We start from the raw sequence: 23,514 nt of genomic DNA, 5'->3' as shown, positions 1-23,514 counted from the left end.
AAACAAAATTGCAATGTTTTATTTTTATAGCTTATTTGCTTTTCTTTGGCCAAGTCATCATTTCTCACTTTGCACTCTGTTTTTTTTGTTGTTTTTGATTGTAGGTGCAGGTCTTAAAATATGGTGATTATCTTGCTATAAGTATTGCATTGCAACATTGTTTCTTTGTGTGTATTTTCTGAAATAATGCTTTTACACATAACTGTGCAGGACACACCAATCCACCCCACTACAGTCCACCCCAAACCCTAACAGTTTGCCCACTCCAATCCAAAATAATCTGTCCCACTTCAATCCAAAACAACCTGCTCCACTTCAATCCATTTCTAACTGCCCCACTCCAGCCTGTCCCACTTTAATCCAAAACACTCTGCCCTACTTCAACCTGTACTACTCCACACTGCCCCACTCCAATATCAAACAACCCACTCAAATCCAAAACAACCTGCCCTACTCTAAACTACCCACTTCAATCCAATCCACCTCATCCCAATCCAGTCCACCACACTCCATCCCAATTCACCCCACATCAATCCAATCCAATCCACCACAGTCCAATGGAGCCCTCTCCAACCCAGTACACCTCACCCCATTCCAGTCCAAACCACCCCACTCCAGTCCAATCCAATCCCACTCCAGTCAAGTCCAGTCCAGTCCAGTCCAGTCCAATTCAATTCAATCCATCCCATCCCATCCCACTCCAATCCAATCCAATCCTTCCCAATCTACCCACTCCCATCTACCCTACTCCAATCAGGTCCACTGCTACCCAGTCCACCTCACTTCAATCCAATCCACTCACACTACCCCAATCCATCCCACTCCAGTACAATCCAGTTTAATCCACCCCACCCCGTCCAATCCAACCTACATTAATCTTTTTTACTCAGTCCAATCCACACCACTCCAATCCAATCCAATCCACCCTACACCAATCCAATCCAAAATATACTACACTTCAGTTCACCCCACCCCAATCCATCCCAATCCAACCCTTTCCAGTTCACCCCACTCCAACCCTATCCAGTTCACCCCAATCCACCCCACTACACCCCAATCAACCCCACTTCAGTCCACCCTACCCCAAACCAATCCACCCTGCTCCTGTCCTTGCCACTCCCATCCAAACCACCTCTCCTCAATGCAATCCACCACACCCCAATCCACCCCACCCCTCCAGTCTACCCCACTCCAATCCACCCCACTTCAATCCACTCCACCCAATCCACCCCACTCCAATCCACCCCAATCAAATCCAATCCATCCACCACACCCCACTCCAAGCCCCCACCTCAATGCATTCCACCCTACTTCAATCACCCCACTCCAATCCAACACACCCCAATCCAATCACCCCAATCCAATCCACCCCATTTCAATCCACCCCATCCCAATCCACCTGACTTAAATCAATCCACCACACTCTACCCCAAGCCAATCCACCCCACTGCCTCAATCCACTTCACCCTATTCTATTCCACTCTCTGCCACTGAAGTCTACTCTCCTCTGGCACACTAGTTCACCCTACTCCACTCTACAGCATTCCAACAAATCCACTACATGACACACTAATCCGCCACACCACACTGCTAATTTCAGATATACTGAACAACAGCCACACTGGTGTACAATATGGCAAAACACATTGCCAAAGCCAGTCCCTTTTGTTTAGACGAGACCTTTTGGCTTTTCCAGTACTTGTTTTAGTTTAGAGTTAGAGCTACACTGTTTTGGTCTTCTTGGCAATGTTGTCTTTGAGTGAGAGGTGCGAGACAGGAAGGAAACCAAGGGATATACCCTGTACAGTCATCTGGGTTGTGAAGCTCATTAGGTTTAAGTTGGAGAGCCATATTTGAATGAGAGAATGTTTGGTATTTCTAGCAAACAGGATAAACATCAGGTAGTTGGTTGACATCCAGGTTTGGATGTGTTCGAGGAAGGTTTTGTATCACTGTAGGTCACTGGTTGAGAATATTTTGAGATAGAATTGGTTATCATTAGCACACAGAGGTATCTTTTCTAATGCTGTTTGCAGGGCTGGTTGACAGGATGGAGCCCTGGGAGATGGACTCCACAATTGATGGAAGGAGTTCAGTATCTGGTATCTTTTACAGTATCTGTTAGCTTTTATCTGAATAAGCTCCTGCTAGTTGGTTAGGTAGAATATTAACCGTTTTATGATTGCGCCAGTGAAGCTCATGTGGCTTTTCAGGGTGGGGATCAATGCTTGAGGGTCAACAGTCTGTAAATCTCTCCAAGACATCAAGCTGGACCAGTAGGCAAGGATCATGCTTGTTGCTGAGGAAGAGGGTGTAGTCAACTACTTGGAGGGTGGACATTTTAATACTTCTCCTTGGTCTGAACCTTAATAGTCTTGAAGGCGCTGATGTGCTCGAGGTAGCTAGATGGTGACAGCCTTCTCATTCTTTCTATTAAATAGGAGGTACGTATTAGGATGGACATTTGAAAGACCAGCTGAAGCTAGTGTAGGTTTTCTTTTCAGAAAACTACTCTTGAAGCGGTCCACAAAAGTCCACTCAGCGAGGCATTTACAGTGTGGAGAAATAGAGTAAGAGCTGCTTCTCGCAGAAACTTGATAATGGAGTGGAGGATGGGAGCACATCAACTTTGTATGAGGGAAGTTTGAGTAAGTTCAGAATGCTGGAACATTCTAGTTAGAAGAACTCGCTGACAACAGAAACCTTTTATGGGCCGCACTTTCCTATAGTACGAGGTATTGTATTGGTGCTCAATACACTCTAAACGTACCTGTTGTCATGTATGTATATTGGAACAAGAAAACTTGTACCAATGTGATATGCTTTCACAAAAGATAAGAATGGAGCACACATATATGTGTTACATGGGCTATCAATTGTACTGTATTCACAAACCCCTAAACTATGGTGTAAAAATGTGCTAAGGTGCATAATATAATTAGATGTGCAATATAAATGTGGTAGGGGCAGATCTAAATAAAATAATTATTTAATTATCAAATTTAATGTACACAGCACAAATTGTAGTCTGTATCAAATTCACAATCATATACAAAAAGTACAAAGAGAGCTAGAATAGTTTAACAAATGACTTAATGGCACACTCCGTATTATGAAATTTTAACAAATTACACAATTGAAGCCAAAAAAACTATTTATCCCTGAACAGTCATATTTATGAAAGCAAAATCAATCAATTGTGTGAACGGAATTCAGCCAATCTAATAACTTGATGCGGAAAGATTTTCATCCAACAGTGGAATTTGTTTGCAAAGTTCAACCAAGTTCAGCAGACACGCGTTTCGCCCTATGAGGGACTTTGTCAAGGCTTTTTACTCAAGATAAGAATCCGCAATTTCTTTTAAAGTCACTAAAAGTCTGTAAGAGTTAACCTCCATTTGGGATATCAACTCTTGTATTGGCGTCTAAAGTCACAAGGTAATTTGTGTGTACCAGGTGTTGTTCATGTATCCAAAGTGCAAGGCATCTCAGTGTTTTGTCCAAAGGAATCCAGACGGACCCATACTCCTTCGATACCGGCATTGTGACTTTAGACGCCAATACAAGATTTGATATCCCAAATGGAGGTTAACTCTTACAGACTTTTAGTGACTTTAAAAGAAATTGCGGATTCTTATCTTGAGTCAAAAGCCTTGATAAAGTCCCTCATACGACGAAACGCGTGTCGGCTGAACTTGGTTGAACTTTGCAAGCAATTCCACTGTTGGATGAAAATCTTTCCGCATCAAGTTATTAGATTGGCTGAATTCCGTTCACACAATTGATTGACTTTGCTTTCATAAATATGACTGTTCAGGGATAAACTGTTTTTTTGGATTCAATTGTGTAATTTGTTACATTTTCATAATACGGAGTGTGCCATTAAGTCATTTGTTAAACTATTCTAGCTCTCTTTGTACTTTTTGTATATGATTGTGAATTTGATACAGACTACAATTTGTGCTCTGTACATTAAATTTGATAATTAATTATTTTATTTAGATCTGCCACATACCACATTTATATTGCATATCTAATTATATTATGCACCTTAGCTCATTTTTACATCATAGTTTAGGGGTTTGTGAATACAGTACAATTGATAGCCCATGTAACATATATATGTGTGCTGGAACATTCTATGTGGGAGATAGTATTAAAGGGTGACTACGCAGAGGTGTAGCAGCTGTGTATAAGTGATAGTGTTATGAACTAATGTTAGATCTGATTTTGTTGATTTTTGCAGTGAAGAGGTTGATATTCTTACATCTGTCAGCTGATGGTGGGATAGCAGTTTTCAGGATGGGTTGAGACACTGTTTGATGGCCTTTATCAGAGCGTTTGCTTCTGTTCATTGCTCTGTTGGATGTGGTCTTGTAGTAGGTGGCTTTAGCTGTGGTGATGATTGAACAATGGTGAATTGGAGTACTTTCAGAAGGGTAAATGTTTAGAAGGCTAAGGTCCGCCTGGTTTGGACCTTTTTTTCTTCATAAAGTGCCCTGGGGTTTGCTAAGTGTACCACAGAACTGAAAGCTTAGACTTGGAAGTGCAAGATTTCAGAGAAGTATAGTTTTCTATTGGATACTTCTGGTGGTGTAGATGGTGAGGACAGAATTGCCATCTCATCTGCTGAGGACTGGAGATGTGTCTTGGTAGGTTTATTATTTGAGTTTTTCTAGATTGATGTTCGTGAAGAAACAGAAGTTAACTTGTTTTTATGATGCCATTCATGTGGGGGTCATTTGCATGTCTTATGGTGGGAAGGGAATGATACGATTATCAATCCAGAAGTGTGGAGTGCTGACAGTGGATGTTGAGGGATGTGAAGAGGATGAGATCCAGTGTGTTGCCCTTGGAATGAGTTCGGTTGGTTGGTGTGGTACTTAATTTCTAAGGTGCAGAGTTGAGAGCTGCCCTCATGATTTTGGGTATTGTAGTCACATAGTCACGGGCCCAGACTGAAGTCTTCGAAGAACCTTTGGGTGAGGCAGGAGTGTTGGATGGAAGAGGCAGTAATGAGGTCTGAGTTAATCTGAGTCGTCTTTGGGGGGTACAGGTGCTCTATTGAAGAGATGAAAATACCCTGTTTTGCAGGATGAGAGCAGGAAGGGGAGGAACTCGAGGCTTGTGATGCCTTGTTGAGCAGAAGGGTATTGACATCTGTTGAAGATAGTGCAGGGTCACATTGACATGTGTATGAATATGAGCGCACCTCCTGTTTTTCACGTGTATTGAGGGCTTTTTCCTTCAAGAAGTTCCAAAATATCAAAGTCAGTTGCAGGGTGTTTTTTTTATAAAGTAAGGGGCACTGACTTTGTCCTGTTTCCTCCAGCTTCGGAAAATTATGAAAATCTGCACTTTTTTTTTTTAAATCCCAAAGCTCTTATCCAAGGCATTCTTGCACTAGTTATCTCACAGATTGACTACTCTAATTCACTCTATGTAGGTCTCCCTGAATGCACTATTCAGGGATTACAATTGGTTCGGAATCAGGCTGCTAGATTAATTTACCGCCAACCTAGATGTCACATCACCCCCTCATGAGGAAACTTCACTGGGTGCTGGTAAAACAGCGATCGGATTTTAAGAAGGGATGTATTATCTTCAAATCTCTTCACGGACATTGTCCAGAATTTATTTCCTCTTGCATTCTAAGGTACACGCCCACTCGTAGTTTGAGGTTTAACAACTTGAATCTTCTTTCTACTCCTTTGAGGAAGAAAAGAATCGGAGGTGCTAGATCATCTATTCTTGCCCCCTGCTTTTGGAACTCTCTTCCAATGGATATTACATCAAACTCATCTTATTCTAGGTTCAGACAACTTCTAAAAACGTGGCTCTTCATACACGCTTACGAGTGATGTTTTGAGCAGTAGATTTTGCTCCTGGACTTAGCGTCAAGAAACCAGTTGGTATAAGCGCGCTCTATAAATAATTTAAACATGACATAACATATAATGAAAAGAAGGGTAGGAGTAAATGTAAGATTCCACCAAACAATTTACTGGCACTGATGAAAAAGGAACCAGTTCAGTTTACTTTGTGCAACCAAAATAGATCTCTGGAACTCTACTGGTTTGAAAATTCAGGAAATAAGATATTTCTATATGCCCTTGCAACGGAGCAGGCAAAAGAATATGGATTTACTAATGAATCTGGAATATATTTAGGACCATTTTGAACTTCAGAGATTTGAAATCTTTTTTAAAATAGCTAATGGATTATCGATGCTAGAATTATGGTATACTCCATCAAAAGCAAAAAGGGACAATATATAATTGAGTATAGAGGAGCCTTGTAATTGCTAGTGGAATTAGCAATTACAGTTCTGCACTTTACAGACGGTGTTTTTGGAGGTTCAGGAGTTTGCTGAATGTTCTTCGACGCTATGGGTTTATGTATGTGTTTGTGCACATCTTTGATATAAGTTATACTTTGGTAAACAAAAAGCAATAGCATCAACTAAGTGAAAAAGGGAGCGGGAGAAGAGAAATGTCCAAATGTACGATAATTTGGTGGGGTTCAATAATGAAGCAATGATAGAAAGGTAACATTTATATGTAGCAAGCTTGTCAGGGCAGTGCAAGATCCCTGGGGCCAGATTTACCAGGAGTTCGTACAGCGCAGAAAGTAAAGTTGCTGCTCTGAGTTGTGTGAACGGGAGGGACCAGGAATGTGCCTGATCTACTTAGAAGTGGCACAGTTCATCTCCCTTCCTTTGCTGGGCACTTTTGGCAACCACGGTGCAAGGGTATCTGCATTGTGGTCAGCATAGCTGTTGTAGAAGAAAAGGTCCCTGTAGAAAAACTATGCTTCAAGTAATTTTTCACTTTGTGCTGTAGAATGCACCACACATGGAGAACAAAAAAAAATGAGAAGAAATGAAAACATCTGTTACACCTTCCTAAAGGAAGCACAGCATTTCAGCGCAAATTGCAATCTATAGTTCTTTGTAGATAAGGATGTGTGTGAAAATCCATGGGGGGTTGCATGGTAAAGCTCATGCACCACCCAATGAATGCCCCTTAATGCAAAGTAATGCAAGGCAGTGCACTACGCTGTGTTGGATTACTCTGGGTTACAATCCAACACAAATCGAGAGTTGCACTGGACTGTATGCAGGTCCCACCAGCACACTTTGTGTCAGGCCTGGGCTAAAGTAACAGTCCTGATCCAAAGTCTTTGTAAATCTGGGCCTTAGTTCAGAGATGTAGCAGTGTATACAGGACTTCATATTTTGAATGGCCAGAGGATACGTGATAGAGGCAGTGAAGTTTGACAGACGCAGGATATGTGCCGAATGGAGTCTCGGCCTGTTGATAGATTCTGACAGTGGCTGTTTGGGCTTTAAACTGAGATGGATTGTGGGGGATGCAATATGAGCAATAGCTCCAGGAAGTAATGTGCGCTCTCACTGGCACAGTAGGAAACTCCTAAGTTGAGCCATGGTCTAGAATGGTCCTGTGGACTAGCTGAAAAATGATGGGGGGGTTCTCTCAGTGAGAGAAAATTGTAAGAAATTTGGGGTAAATCACGGTTTATTCTTCTTTGTAGATAGAGATTTGCATGAAAACCCATGGGTGGTTGCATGGGGACACCAGTGCACCACCCACTCAATGCCACTCAGTAAGAGAAAGTTGTAAGGAGTTATAGTATAAACTGAGGCAATTACCATTGAACTGAGCAAATCATTGGTGTTAGGGTGGTGGTGGAACAAGGAAACTGAGTAGAGTTTAAGCTCCTCTGCCAAGACAAATGGTTGTACTTCGAAGTCACAAAGGGGAGGTGGTGGTGGTGATAGCAGGAAGGTTGCCCGTGACTAGTTATGACTTCCTGAGGTCATTCATGGGGCAGCCAAATTGCATATTTTCTCACTCAAATACACAATCCACAGTAAAAACTACAACTGAATCCAGGCATGGGCGGCTCACCCTCTAGGGCAGCCGAGCGTCACCATTCCCCTCCCTCATCTCCCTGCCAACAGCACAGCTGTTGATTATGTTTTACTATAAAAGTGGGCAGGACCACGGGCGTGACAGGGATGGAGGCGGAGTGCACTCCCCCTCAGTGTGCATGTATGTTTGGCCGGCCGTCTCAGGCAAACATACATGCACACTAGGGTCTGTGCAACCCGGCAACTGAGCCCTCTCAGCCAATCCTAACACTGCGTTGAGCAGTGTCAGGATTGGCATAGGGCAAGATGGGAGCCTGTGCCTTTAATGACGGCGCAGAGCAGATAGAGTGTCGAGGTGCAGAAATAAGATAAGTTTTATTTGACTTCTTTTGGGGGTTCTCCCAAACTCCCTGCGTCGCCCCTTTTCACTCCTACGAGCTGCGCCTGAATCCAATTCGTTGCTTATCTTTTTCAGAAAAATAATCAGCTAAGTGTTCGAATACAGACTTCTGAGGTACAGCTTGAGACTTGAGCCATAATTTCAAGGTACTCTTTTCTACGTGGTAGAAGGATTGAAACCTAGTTATGAACTACTGCAAACGGTGTAACATACCTGTAAATACTCAGTTCTTTATTCTTGGTTGCACACACTGCATTTTCTAGCTCGGGGTGCAATAAATCCAAACTGTGAAGAAAAAAGAAATTTGATCACTCAGACCTGAAAACTAAGTTAAAAATTCTACAGCACATAGTTGGGAGGGTTGGGCATCTAGCATTGGGCTCTATCAGGGAGAGCGATTATTTTCATTTCTTAACATAGCTCCTAGTTTTGCGCGGACATCTTAGAGACACTCAATGCCAACAACTATGCAATTGTGAAAAATAGTAAAAATGAAGAAGCAGTGACCCTTCATCCACCCACATCAAACCCACATCATCCAGAGACAGCAGCCCACTAGTCACGGTCCGCAGCTTGAAAAAAACATTAAACATAAAAGTCCAATAAAACACGTCCAATGAGACTGTTCTTACACAGAGTCACTGTTTCAGCTTCTTTTGTAAGCAACCAATTTATACCGGGAATAACCGTATGTTTTTGAACTTTCAGGGTCTCTCTCCAGCCCAATCTTCCTTCTTGCAACACAGACCCTTTTTGATATATAGAGTGGCAGAGCACATTGACGATTAACCAAGATCGAGCTTTAGGAGGTTTGTATAAGTTTTGAGATATACCATGAAGCTATTCATGGGATGGACTCTTTCAGCCAAAACTCAATCTCCATGTGAACCATAAGGTTTCTTTCAATGGTGGCTCACTTTCTGCACTCGGTAGTGTAGAGGTACTCTTTATGGTCACTGCTATTGCAAATAGATTTATCTGGACAAATGTCATCATGTAATGTGGATAACAGTGCATATTTCGGAGGTTCGCGTTCACCCTGAAGGATATCTTGGCACTAAAACAACAGATGATTACTGTTACTCAACTCAATGGTACTAATTATATCGACCTTGGAAGGATGAAAGGCTGAGTGGGCCCCTGGGATTTCAACCTGTGACCATGAGGTTAAATACAGATCCCTGCAGTAGATTAATTAGCCAACTGCGCTACTAGGCCAAGAGAGCAAACTGAAGGTGCATTAAAGCTGCAAGGACAGAGCCTTCTTCGCACTTGTGGTCTCTTCTATGCAGAGAAGGAAGCATGAGTTGATTTAGAGTAAATTAAATTGCTCTTCTTTTCTTGCCTACACCAGCAATATTACACGGTGCCCAGAGCACTAATGCAACTAAGGAAATTGCCCACATATCCCCAGTATGCAAGTAAAAAGACAAGCAATTTGGGGCGCAGATGGCTTTTCACGGCACTGGGCCCCAGTACTACTCCACCTGCTGCACTATTGCGAACCTACAGCCCTGGCCTACACCACGTGGAAAGTCTCCCTAGAAGAGCAGAAAAAGCAGTATGCCTGGAAGGCAATAGATAATTCAAGAGTACTTTTGTGCAGGGCACTGGGTTGTAGACTGTTTTGGACACGAGGGTCCGGGCTAATGAGCACACAAGTCCTAGTTTATGCAGGATTACAGTCTCTCTAGATGTGCCTCAGTAGTACAGGAGAAGCAATGCTGCAAGCTAGGAGGTAAGCAGGAACAGGTACAAAGGGAGGAGTACAGTGTCTGGGTGCAAGGTGAGGGGTACAGCGCCCAGGTAAAAGACAAAAAGGATTTAAGCAGAGGGAAGCTATGCAGGAACCAACAGCGTTGAACCGGCGCCGGAGAAAACAACATGACATGCAGTGCAAGCAGCACAGGGTGCATGTGTCAAGTAACAAGCAGCAAGGTGGAAGCAGAGCAAGGGAGCAACATAGTAGCGTGCTCAGGAAAGCAACATTATGGGAGCAGTGCAAGCCAAGGTAGAGGAACAAGCAGCGGATTGTGCAAGGAGAAATTAAACAATGCATGAAGAGAAGTGCAATGGCACGTTTCTTACCTTCAGTAATTCTCATTCTTGTATATTTCAAACCTTAATGGCACCAGACTGGATCCGGAAGATTTCTGAACATAGCCCCTGCATGCCAGTAAATGATGTGTGGCTCCATGTCGATTCTGCTCCACCCACAAATTGATTTCTGGAGCCGCATATAAGTGTCACACAAAAGCAGCAACTTAAGTTTCTTTCACGCCTGTGGATGCAGAGCTTCAACACCAATTATTCGTCTTATTGTGCAGATCTCTAAAACTGGGACCATTGCACATGGGAAAGGGTCTATTCCTCAGACCAGGGAGGTGGGAGGACGGTGTGGAATTCACAGCTACAGTATCCACCAGAGAGACCATTACCAAAGGCAGGTAACTTGCTCTTCTGATGGACACTTCTAATTGCAGATTCCTCACCTTTAGAACAGCTACCAAAGCAGTACTACCTTCCAGTGGTAGGCCTGTGGAATGACTCAGACCAAAGCATCTCGAAGGACCGAATGACCAAAATGATGTTTGCATCAGACTTAGCAGTAAAGACGATAGTAGTTTCTGTACGTGTGCACTGATGTCCATTTGGCAGGTGGCAGCCTTGATACTGGTAGAGTAAGATCTCAGGGAGCTACTTCATGGCCAATGCAAAGCAGATCTTGACAGACGATTGTCCACCTGGCTAAGGTCTTCTACTTCACTGCTTTGCCTTTTTTGCCCCAGAGAACCCCCGAAAGAGCAGACTGTTCACCAGATCATCTTTGGTGCTATTGATGTAAATGTTTGTAGGGGTCCAAGCGATGGAGTCTCTCACCTCAACTTCCGAGGGTGGAGACAGAGCAAAGAACATCAGAAGAGTGATGGACTGTCCGACATAAAGGGAGACCTAACTTTCGGCAGAAAGGTCACTCTAGTCTTCAGAACCAATTTGTACTGAAATAAGGTGATGTAGGATGGCTGGACTGAAAAACAAAGCTCACTCATGATCAGCTAAGTTGATTGCGATGACAAAGTCTTCAGGGTCAGGAGATGATTAGGTTAGCTGTGTATGTGGGTGCACTTAAGAAATATAACGGACATAGTAAACACCCCACTGTGGCATCACAAAAGGCTTTAGAAGAAACTGGTGGACCAAACCTTTGGGCAACGCATCACAAAAGATGATTTAAGAAAAGATGGTTTGTCCAGTAAACGCAAAAATGCAGAAAGGACTGACAGGTAACCTGTAATAGTGCCCACTGAAAGTTCTTGCTGGGACAGAGACAAAACCAACAGTAACACATCCAATAGTTTGGCCTGCAACAGGTCCATGTTGTGGGTGCCTCACTCAGACACAAACTTGTTCTACCAACCAGCATAAACAGACTTTGTTAAAGTTTGCCTAGATGCCAGGATGACATCCACTACTTCGGGAGGTAGCTCAAATGCCAAGTGCTGCTATCCAGTCTCCACACTTGGAATTAAGACTTGCACAGGCTTGTGTGCAAGACCCTGCCCTGCTGCTGCAACAGAAGATCATCCAAAAGCGGCAGCCAGAATAGATGACAGATACTCATGCCCAGAATTTCTGAGTACTACAGTCTCTGGGTCCAATCCAGTGACACTAGGATAACTTGGGCCCAGTCGCTCCTGAAAATAAAGTAGAAGTAGGAGTGGTGGGAAGGTATCCAAGAATCCTGTGCTCCACTTTTGGTGGACTGCATCTGTGAGAAAAAGCTTTCTTGGCAACACCAAACATCGAAAAGCACGGAGATTGCCCGTTCTCTGCAGTACAAGGAAATGAAGCTAGGGTTTTCCCCATTGCTGAAAGATGCCCTGTGCCACATTCTGGTGCAGCTACCATTTATAATATGCTAGGCATTGACAGCCGAGTTTGATGGCCCTGTCATTTAAATTTCCCACCAAGTGGTGTACAATGAGGGAAATGCCCTAACTATTCAGCCAGGTCCAAAGGCATAAGCCCTCCTGACACAGCCCAGGGCTACTCTCCCCCTTCTTGTTGCAATACCACGTGGCAATTGTGTTGTCCATGACAACCTGAACCAGACTCCTCTTGATAGCTGGCAGGAAGGCTTTCAACGCCAAGCGAATGGCCAGCAACTCCAAAAGGCTGATGCAGAGACAGCTTTTTGCTGGAGGCCAAAGTCATCTGTTTTACAACTCTCTCAGATGACGTCCCCAACTCAGTAACGATACATGGGCCACTAGTCCAGTTGCGGTCAAGCACCCACCATTGCAGATCTTTTGACTCTCCTCTTAAGCCTGGGTGACATCTGAAAGTCACTTGATGCTGAGTCCACTGATACCTTGGATCTCACTGCATGGCCAACATGTGCCATTTGGCATGGTCAACAAGCAGGATGCAGGAGACCAATAGGTCAAGAGGCCTCCGAGCTGTCCACACTGAGACCCAGGACTGAGGCCGACACATCCTACAATTGTTGACCCAGAGGGTAGGCCCATACGTGCACTGTATCCAGCATGGCTGCAATGAAATGGAGTCCCTACAAAGGAGTCAGGTATGACTTTGGCACATTGATTGTGAACCCTAGCAATGTGAGGAGGTTCTCAGTGAGTCATGAGGTGGCCCACGACTCAATGTGGCAAGCTCATCTTCAACAGCCAGTTAGCAAGGTAAGGGAAAACTGTCTCGCTCCAAATTCCCAAGGTAAGCTGAGCCCACTGTCATCACCTTCATGAACAACTGAGGATACACTGGTGAGGTTAAAATGGAGCGCAGCAAAGTAAAATTGCTTGTGGCCTACTTTGAACTTCAAGCGACACCTGTGTCTCAGCAGGACGGGGATATGGAAATAGGAGTTCTGCACATCCTACAGCATTATCCATTCTCCTGGGTCCAGGGCATAGAGGACATGGGCCAGAGTGAGCATCTTGCATTTGTCCTTCTACAGAAAGGCCTCTTGTAAGTTCAGATTCTCATCATCATATTGTGGGGAGAATTAATCCCCACCATCATCACCACCAAAAGCGAGTTAGCTCGGTTCAGAGTCCAATTTAAAAAGTTAACACATTGAAGGGTGCTCCTAGACAAAGGCAGCACTTCATTTTCAGAATAAGAGCGTATAATGGTTGTGCCAGAATGTGGCTTTGGCTGAGGTCGAGACAGATTCGGCTTGGAACTGGACAAATCAAAGGGATCAAGGTTATCCTATAGTGTAGTCAACGTCACAATAATGGGCCGAAGCTGAATAGCCGGTGTTGTTAAGGCAGAATTCTACTAATCAGGTCATCTCAACCCATTTTTCTTCTTTCACAATAAAGCAATGCAAAAACTCCTATGGATAGGTCAGACTAGAAGTGACAAGTGGTGGATAGATTTACTGAGATACCTAATAAATTGCAGAAGACCTGCCAGAATTGTGACATGAATTGTACCCCTTGGTCTGAGATTATGCTGGTAAGACAGCTGTGTAAGCGGGCTACCTGCTGCAAAAATAAAGAAGGCTAACTATGGGGCCTTGGGTATTCCTTGTGCGTGAATACAGTGACACATCTTGGTAAGTTGATCATCTACCACAACTAGGGTGTTGAGCCCTCGGTCTTTAGGTAGGTCAACAATCAGAACCATAGAGAGAGATTGCTATGGTTGGTTCAGGATGGGCAAAGGTTTCAGTAGGTCTGCAAGTTTTCTACACTCGCTTATAGCCTGGGCACAAACATCACACTATAAGACGTATTGTTGGCAATCTTTTGTTATAGTGGCCCACCAGAATTCTCTTTTTAATAGGTCCAGGATTTTAGAAATGCCTAGGTGTCCTGACAATGTGGAATCATGACACCAATCCAAAGATTGCAATTCGAAGGAGTGGGAGGCAAAAATAATTGCTCGTCGCGACTGAGAAACCCCCACTCTAATTGCCTGAGGAGATGAGTGGTAAGCCAAATATGGGGATCGACATGCGACACAGGTCATCTAATGTCTGTGTCCCACTCCTTGGGGTGGACCGAGATACAGTTTACAAAGTTGTAGGGATGGAGGCTCATTAGTGGCTTTTGGTCCAAAATGTGGTCAGGAAAGGGCATAAACATTCCTGTGTTTGTGGCCCAGATGGTAGGTTATTACAAAGGAATAATATGTGAAAAAGAGAGACCATCACAGTTGCTGAGGCGATAGTGCTTTGACAAATTTCATAAATTGTAAATTGCAATGGTCAGTATAGACCGTCACAGGGTTTTGCCCCTAGGAGATAGTGGCACCATTCCTGAAAGGATGCCTTCACAGCTAGCAGTTCTGTCAAACACAGTTTAGTTTATTTCTGCCTCCGATAGCTTACATGAAAAGAAGGCTTCAGGGTGTAACTGTCCGGTATCTTGATTGCAATGGGGCAGAATTACCAGAGAGACAGATTTGAAGTGTCAGCCTCTACGTTGAAATGTTGTGTGGTGTCAGGATGCTGAAGTAGGAGGGCCAAGGAATCCAATGGATAAATCTCCAGTAACAATTTGCAAAGCTGAGGAAGCTTTGTACTTCCTGATGTAGGTTGGTGTTGCCCATTGAAAGACGACTTGTACTTTTGTGGGGTCCATACTCAGGCTGTTTGGGGAAATGACAAGCCTGAGGTATCATACAGTCGTTACATGGAACTTGCATTTTTCTGATTTGGTGAACAGCCCATTGACTCATAGGGCTTGGAGGACTAAGCGTACATTTTAGATGTGTTCTAACATGGAAGTGGAGAAGATTAAAATATCATTGATGCAGACTACCACAAAAACATTGATGCACTCCCTCAGGACGCTGTTAACATTTTGTTCCAAAGGCAGTCTTCCAATTGTCCCCTTTATGAATGTGTACCAAATGGTAGGCTCCATGGAGATTGAGCTTCGTGAAGATGGAGGCTGACTGAAGTTGATCCTAAATGGTGAACATCTGAGGGAGGGGATAGAGGTTCTTAATGGTAAGGTGATTCAGGGCCCTATAGTCCATGCATGCTCTTAATTCACTAGATGTTTTTGGGCACAAAGAACAAATGTGATGAGTCCAGAGACTTGAAATACTTAATAAAGTAATTAGCTAGATATATAGCTAAGTATTCCTTGAGGTGTTCATTTTCTTTTTCTGTCACGGCATAAATGCTACTGCACAGGAATTTTGTCCCTGGTTCGAAGTTGGTCTGGCAATCAAATTCTCTGTGGGGTGGTAGGGTTTCCACTTGTTCACTGAACAGGTCCCTGATTTATTTGTAGCACTGTGGAAGGATGTAGCTAGATGTGGTGGCCACACTGCATCCAGGCAACCTAGCAGGTATACTAACTGTAGGGTCTTTTTGTAGTTTAAGGGTTGTGCAAAATGTCCAACAATAGTCAGAGGAAAGGTGACTGTTCTCCAGTGGCAGTTTATCAGATGGTTATGTTCGGTCAGCCACTGGAGAAACAGGGGCATCAGTTAAGTCAAACTAGCAAATCTGAGTGTTTGTTGGGTCCAATCATAAGGAGTTGGGTAGTTTGAGGAGTTATAGGCCCTAAGGTGAGTTGAGAACCATCAACAGCACATGCCTGTTCCACGTATGCCTTATGAACAGTTGCGATATGGTGCATGCATGCAAAAGACCAATCAGAGAAATTGCTTGTGGCCCCAAGTCTAATAACACAGAGATGTTGTCAATTGTAACAGTGGGACCACAAAAGGATACATTTATTGTGATATGTGCAGCAGCCACTTGTGAGCTACTAGAGGCAATATTTTTAATGGCAGCTAGTCTTTTGGAGAATTTGAGTGGCTTTTTGGGGTAGTCCCAAACAAAATGCTCACTTTGATCACACTAAGGACAGATTGTCACACTGCCTTTTTTTGGCTTTAGTAAGGAGTGGGTGAATAGTCCTGATCTGCATTGGTTCTGGAGCATCTGGGGTGGTTCTTGATGCTTTGTTCTCATTTCAGTGCTGTAGGGGGTAGTAGCGCCCCTCTGTCTGTTGTCTTTCACCTCTTCTTCCTGATAACCAGTGATCCAGCTGAAAGGTGAGAGAGATGAGATCACCACAGTTGGTGGGTGATCCACCTGGGCCAGCATGTCCTTCAGGTGTCCTGTAGCCCACGATAAAAGAAGGACACCCTTTTTGCATCTGGCCAGTCCACCTCAACCACAATACAGTTAAATTGAGCCAAGTAGCTTAACAGATCACAATTTCCATGTCGCAACTCAATCAGTTCATTGTCCACTGTTTAGCTGGTGGTCTGATGATCAAGAATCTGCCGGAGTTCCAACTCAAAATGGACAAAAGAATGGACTATGGGGTCATCAATGGCCACCAACGTGGTGTTTTAAGTTGCTAGGTATGATAAGATAAAGGCCATGAGGGACTCCAGGGATAGGAAAACTAAAGGTCTGCAAAGAAAATGTAGTCTACATTAGGTCAAAAAAATGTTGAGTTTCTGGGGGGTCCCCATGGTGTTCTGTAGGGGCCATATCTGCACTGACATTCTCAGGAGAGGGAAGAGGAATAGAACCCCATAACTGGGACTGTACCCATTCTAGACGTTAGGACCATGTAGGAAAGTACCATCTTGCCTGGCATGTTACCCCCATATTTCACTGTATATATGTTGCTTTAGTGTATGTGTCACTGGGACCCTGCCAACCAGGGCCCCAGTGCTCATAAGTGTGCCCTGTATGTGTTCCCAGTGTGATGACTAACTGTCTCACTGAGGCTCTGCTAATCAGAACCTCAGTGGTTATGCTCTCTCTGCTTTCTAAATTGTCACTAACAGGCTAGTGACCAATTTCACCAATTCACATTGGCATACTGGAACACCCTTATAGTTCCCTAGTATATGGTACTGAGGTACCCAGGGTTTTGGGGTTCCAGGAGATCCCTATGGGCTGCAGCATTTCTTTTGCCACCCATAGGGAGCTCTGACAATTCTTACACAGGCCTGCCACTGAAGCCTGAGTGAAATAACGTCCACGTTACTTCACAGCCATTTACCACTGCACTTAAGTAACTTATAAGTCACCTATATGTCTAACCTTTACCTGGTAAAGGTTGGGTGCTAAGTTACTTAGTGTGTGGGCACCCTGGCACTAGCCAAGGTGCCCCCACATCGTTCAGGGCAAATTCCCCGGACTTTGTGAGTGCTGGGACACCATTTCATGTGTGCACTATACATAGGTCACTACCTATGTATAGCGTCACAATGGTAACTCCGAACATGGCTATGTAACATGTCTAAGATCATGGAATTGCCACCCCAATGCCCGATGGCATTGGGGAGACAATTCCATGATCCCCCGAGTCTCTAGCACAGACCTGGATACTTCCAAACTACCTTTCCAGGGGTATGCTGCTGCTGCTGCCAACCCCTCAGACAGGTTTCTGCCCTCCTGGGGTCCAGCCAGGCTTGGCCCAGGAAGGCAGAACAAAGGACTTCCTCAGAGAGAGGGTGTTACACCCTCTCCCTTTGGAAAAAGGTGTCAGGGCTGGGGAGGAGTAGCCTCCCCCAGCCTCTGGAAATGCTTTGATGGGCACAGATGGTGCCCATCTCTGCATAAGCCAGTCTACACCGGTTCAGGAATCCCCCAGCCCCGCTCTGGCGCGAAACTGGACAAAGGAAAGGGGAGTGACCACTCCCCTGACCTGCACCTCCGAGGGGAGGTGCCCAGAGCTCCTCCAGTGTGCTTCAGACCTCTGCCATGTTGGAAACAGAGGTGCTGCTGGCACACTGGACTGCTCTGAGTGGCCAGTGCCAGCAGGTGACGTCAGAGACTCCTTCTGATAGGCTCTTACCTATGTTGCTAGCCTATCCTCCTTCCTAGGTAGCCAAACCTCCTTTTCTGGCTATTTAGGGTCTCTGCTTTGGGGAATTCTTTAGATAACAAATGCAAGAGCTCATCAGAGTTCCTCTGCATCTCTCTCTTCACCTTCTGCCAAAGGATCGACCGCTGACTGCTCAGGACGCCTGCAAAACTGCAACAAAGTAGCAAAGACGACTACTGCAACCTTGTATCGCTGATCCTGCCGCTTTCTCGCCTGTTTCCTGGTGGTGCATGCTCTGGGGGTAGCCTGCCTCCTTCTTGCACCAGGAGCTCTGAAGAAATCTCCCGTGGGTCAACAGAATCGTCCCCCTGCAACCGCACGTAACAAAAGACTGCATCACCGGTCCTCTGGGTCCCCTCTCAGCATGACGAGCGTGGTCCCTGGAACTCAGCAACTCTGTCCAAGTGACTCCCACAGTCCAGTGACTCTTCAGTCCAAGTTTGGTGGAGGTAAGTCCTTGCCTCCCCACGCTAGACTGCATTGCTGGGTACCGCGTGATTTGCAGCTGCTCCGGCTCCTGTGCACTGTTCCAGGATTGCCTTCATGCACAGCCAAGCCTGGGTCCCCGACACTCTAACCTGCAGTGCACAACCTCCTGAGTTGTCCTCCGGCGGCGTGGAACTTCCTTTTGTGTCTTCCGGTGAGCTCCGGTTCACTCCTCTTCCAAGTGCCTGTTCCTGTACTTCTACGGGTGCTGCCTGCTTCTGTGAGGGCTCCCTGACTTGCTGGGCGCCCCCTCTGTCTCCTCATTCAAGTGGCGACATCCTGGTCCCTCCTGGGACACAGCAGCATCCAAAAACCCTAATCGCGACCCCTGCAGCTAGCAAGGCTGGTTTGCGGTCTTTCTGCATGGGAACACCTCTGCAAGCTTCTTCACGACGTGGGACATCCATCCTATAAAGGGGAAGTTTCTAGCCCTCTTCGTTCTTGCAGAATCCACAGCTTCTACCATCCGGTGGCAGCTTCTTTGCACCCTCAGCTGGCATTTCCTGGGCAACTGCCCAATCTCGACTTTGTCGCGACTCTTGGGCTTGGTCCCCTTGTTCCACAGGTACTCTCGTCCGGAAATCCACTTTGGTTGCATTGCTGGTGTTGGTCTTCCTTGCAGAATTCCCCTATCACGACTTCTGTGCTCTCTGGGGAATATAGGTGCACATTACACCTACTTTTCAGGGTCTTGGGGTGGGCTATTTTTCTAACCCTCACTGTTTTCTTACAGCCCTAGCGACCCTCTACAAGCTCACATTGGTTTGGGGTCCATTCGTGGTTCGCATTCCACTTTTGGAGTATATGGTTTGTGTTGCCCCTATACCTATGTGCTCCTATTGCAATCTACTGTAACTTTACATTGCTTGCATTACTTCCTTTTGCTATTACTGCATATTTTTGGTATTGTGTACATATATCTTGTGTATATTTGGCATCCTCATACTGAGGGTACTCACTGAGATACTTTTGGCATATTGTCATAAAAATAAAGTACCTTTATATTTAGTATATCTGTGTATTGTGTTTTCTTATGACATTGTGCATATGACACCATTGGTATAGTAGGAGCTTTGCATGTCTCCTAGTTCAGCCTAAGCTGCTCTGCTATAGCTACCTTCCATCAGCCTAAGCTGCTAGAAACACCTCTTCTACACTAATAAGGGATAACTGGACCTGGTACAGAGTATAAGTACCCCTTGGTACCCACTACAAGCCAGGCCAGCCTCCTACAGACCATTCCTGCCATACGGGACCTTAAGGGTTGGTTCTCTACCCGCGCCAACTCTACCAGTCGCTGGAGGTCCAGTATGGTAGTGGAGACGGAAGACGCATCAAGCAACCTGGACACCAAGGTGCCTGGGTGACTTTACTAAGGTGGGCTTCGCATTCTGTCAGAACCAGCTTAGGTGGAAAACATTGTTCTCTCTGCGTTCAGTCGCAGAGGCAGGGAAGCATCCGACGGTCAGCAGATATCAACCGGTTGCCGACTGATACTCCCAAAGGAAGGGGGTTTGGGAACAAACAACAAACAAACAAAAGTAAAATAAAAATATGATGGATTGGTGTGCATTCGAAAAGTCAAAGTAGTTACTTGACCTTGTCCCAGTTGCAGGAAAGGCTCACTGTTTGAGACTTCTCTACAACTTGTGGAGATACTGCTCACAAATACTATTCTCATGTGGTAGTGATTTGATGATTCCTCATCCAGATACAGTTGTGCCTGTAAATGAAGTGGCTTCCTGCTAAATGTCACAAGGAAGAAGGTGGCTTACACATGATCAGTCGTATGCAATGTTATGGCTTCTGTGAAATAACTATGAAATAGCATTGATAAATCATATACACACCCCGTTGTGACTTGTTGCCTTGAAATTGTCATGCACACACACTGCAAACACTATCTCTTCATGCAGCACCACAAGTTCTCAATGTGTCCCTGAAGGGTCACAAGACGTGGTCCTGCAAATGTAGTCAAATAGTTTCCTTGTAGGGCTATTGCAACTGGCTGTAGGTTAACAAATAAACTACTGTGCACAAAATCTGTCTTTGTGACTGTCTCTCAATATAGCAATGTACAATTGCCCAAGCAATGGCAATACTCGCTGTGCCAATGTTCCAATGGTTCAAAAACAGAACTTGGTGGAGGATCGACACCTATCTTTGCAAGAGGGAGTCCAGAAACCGCTCACCTGTCTCCAAGGTCTGCACTCACCTTCCACCTCCAAATCTGTGCAGAAACGCCATCAGGATTGGAGAAGCAGGCTGCCAACTCTTCCCACCAGGAAGCTCAGTGCAAAGCATCAGGGTGGGGCTTAAATACCTCACAGGTTCCAAGATGGCCACCAAGATTTGGGCAATCTTACAAGAGCTTTCTGCTACAGCAAAAAAGAGCCATTCAGGGTGGAAACACTGCTGCCCCAGCAACTGAGAGCAGTCTCAGTCATGCTGCCCAGCTGTAATGGGCCAACCAAAATGGAAAAGAGCCCCCCGCAACATAGGGCCATCAAGAAAACTGCTGCACAGGAGCTGCATAGAATGTTGACCAGGAAGAGACCCTCTGGGGACGTTCAACCAAGTGGATCCTCTGCAATAGATCCCTGGAGATCCGCAGTGGGTATCTAAAGAGCATTAAGAGTAAGGAACAACTGCGTAGCAGAACCTACATAACTGTATTACCCTAAAGTCTTGTGTATGCACCATTTCCCAACCATGATACCCTTCCGGTACTGTAGGTAACTATTGGTGCATCAAGGAGACGTGTGTGCCATGATAAATGAGACATGTTGCTGTTGTGTCATTAGGACGGAGACATTTAGACTGATGTAAGACAAGAAAAGGAAGCTGTGGAAGTGCTTACAAAGGGGTATAAGGGAAGCAACAGCGACATGCATTTTTCTTAGCTGTGTCCTGGCTGCCAACAGGGTAGATGAAGAAAGTGGTGATAGATGGCACTGGCATAGTTAAAGGCATTGCCACAACAATTATCTTGGGATTGTGTCAATTGCAATGTTGCTGTTCTTTATTTCAACAGCTGTGCTGGGCCGGTTTATTTACTCCATCATCTGCTATGATATTGCCACCAACAGACCATGAAATGACCCAAATGAATAAAAGACTGTGAGTCTTCGAAATTGACAAGAATTTAAAAATAAACATGGACGTGTGAGCCATAAGAAGCAAAGGGCTCCTTGGCTCAAATGGAGTCGAGGGGATTGACAAGGAAAATAAATGAGCAATGGAGCTTTGGTGAACAAATTAATTTAGCTTTGTGTGCGTTTCTACAGTTGTGCAAAGGTGGCCAGGCAAGGCTGCTTGTTAATGAACAATTGCCTTGGATGTGGTTTGAAGTAGATAACTCGAAGGACAAGAGAAGACAGAGTAGCGTCCAAGAGTTGCTGAAATGTACTAAAGTATGCCTATGGTTAAATTAATATCCGCAAAATACGTATGATTTGTTATGCAAGCGTTCTCTATTTAAACATTCCTACCAACTATATGTAATTTGCGTAAGTGTATAATTATCAGCTTAACAAAGTGCACTGTGTGACATTCTCCTGGACCTTTGCTGAGAGTGCTACACCGCATTGTACAAAGCTAACAAATGACACTGATTAAGAACACCATTGGTGCCTGGTCTATCCAGATTTGAAATCTAGAAACATGTTTGGGTGTATTAGGGATGAGAGGGGTTCTCCCCTAAAAAAAACAACGCATTCCTATAAAAAGGTGGTGTTGAGGTTATGAATGAGAACGGTTAAAGGATCTATCTGAGCCTTGCAGAAAACCAATGAAGAGAACTGTTTTTCAAGATTAATTGCATTTACACCTTAAAAAATAACCACGCACTTGTCAATTTCGAAAAAAGGCATTCTATGTATTGGTTTCTATGAAATGGTAAATGCAGTTTATCTTTCAAACCTCCATTAAACAGTTTAGGTGAAATGATTCTCAGGAACAGCATTTCATGACATCATTTTTCTCATACAACCATGCTCCCAAATAAAATGTGATTGCTGCAGAAGCCTGTCAAACAAGTTAAGGTTCCTTTCTTGAGGTCCATGGCTGAGATTGCCTCAAAACAGAACTCTTCTCACTGCCCTTTAGCTCATCACCAAGGCTGTCAGCCCTGGAACATGTCAAGGATTACAGGCGAATGAGGAGTGGAGATTTCAACAGCATGTTCTGTATACTCCTTTGAAAAACACGGACTCCCCCAAAAGAAATCAATTCTAGTGCAGGCAGGGTAGTAGCTTTACGTGGTGGGTGGCCAGGGACTGAGAAAGGCACTACAGGCACTCATCCTGCCAAGGAAGGTTAAATGTCTAGTCAAATCGTCCATTTCAGCTCATGAATTATATGCATGCGAAAGGTTTTGAACTGCCTTGACTATTTGTGGTGCATTTGTTCTCATTATCAATGCTAGCCCATCATCCTGCAAAGACAAAAGTAGCTCCGACTACTTATTGATGCATGCCAGACCGGGGTACACCAGCATGATGCAATGCAGGCAACTCTGCCCTGTGGAGGGTACATAACAGAGTTCTTGGAAGGCTGAAGCATCTGCTGGCTGCACATGTGAGGGTGACGAACAGGACTGGCTTTATGGGGGTGCGACCGGTGCAACTGCACTGAGCGCTCACCTGGATGGGCAGCACTGACGTCAGGGTGAGGGGGTGTTGTGTTTAGCAATAACTTGCAATTTTAAAGCACCTGCTGCAGAGTTCCTTGTGAGTATAGCTTTCAGGCAGCAATAAAAATGTCAAGATAACTCTAGTGGCAGTTTTGACTCACCATAAAGTACCACTGAGAGATGTAGGGCATTTTTGCCAGGTGGTAGTAAGGGAATCCGAGGAGGTGGTCATGGGGGAGGGTGCCAGGCCCCACCCGCA

At 44.8% G+C, this 23,514-nt stretch overlaps 1 protein-coding gene across 3 annotated transcripts in view; it reads right to left on the bottom strand.

Moving 5' to 3' along the window:
* LOC138297291 (centromere protein H-like) overlaps nt 1-23,514 on the bottom strand; it is a 162,747-nt gene that overhangs the window by 68,333 nt on the left and 70,900 nt on the right. For all 3 annotated transcript variants that reach the window (XM_069236729.1, XM_069236730.1, XM_069236731.1), the window contains exon 5: nt 8,508-8,579. In XM_069236729.1, the coding sequence (XP_069092830.1) occupies nt 8,508-8,579 (72 nt within the window). The remainder of the gene's footprint in view (nt 1-8,507; nt 8,580-23,514) is intronic.

Source organism: Pleurodeles waltl, chromosome 5, assembly GCF_031143425.1.
Source record: "Pleurodeles waltl isolate 20211129_DDA chromosome 5, aPleWal1.hap1.20221129, whole genome shotgun sequence".
NCBI classification, from domain to species: Eukaryota; Metazoa; Chordata; class Amphibia; order Caudata; family Salamandridae; genus Pleurodeles; species Pleurodeles waltl.
The sequence above is the reverse complement of the archived record's forward strand: the minus strand, read 5'-3'. Positions and strand labels throughout refer to the sequence as shown.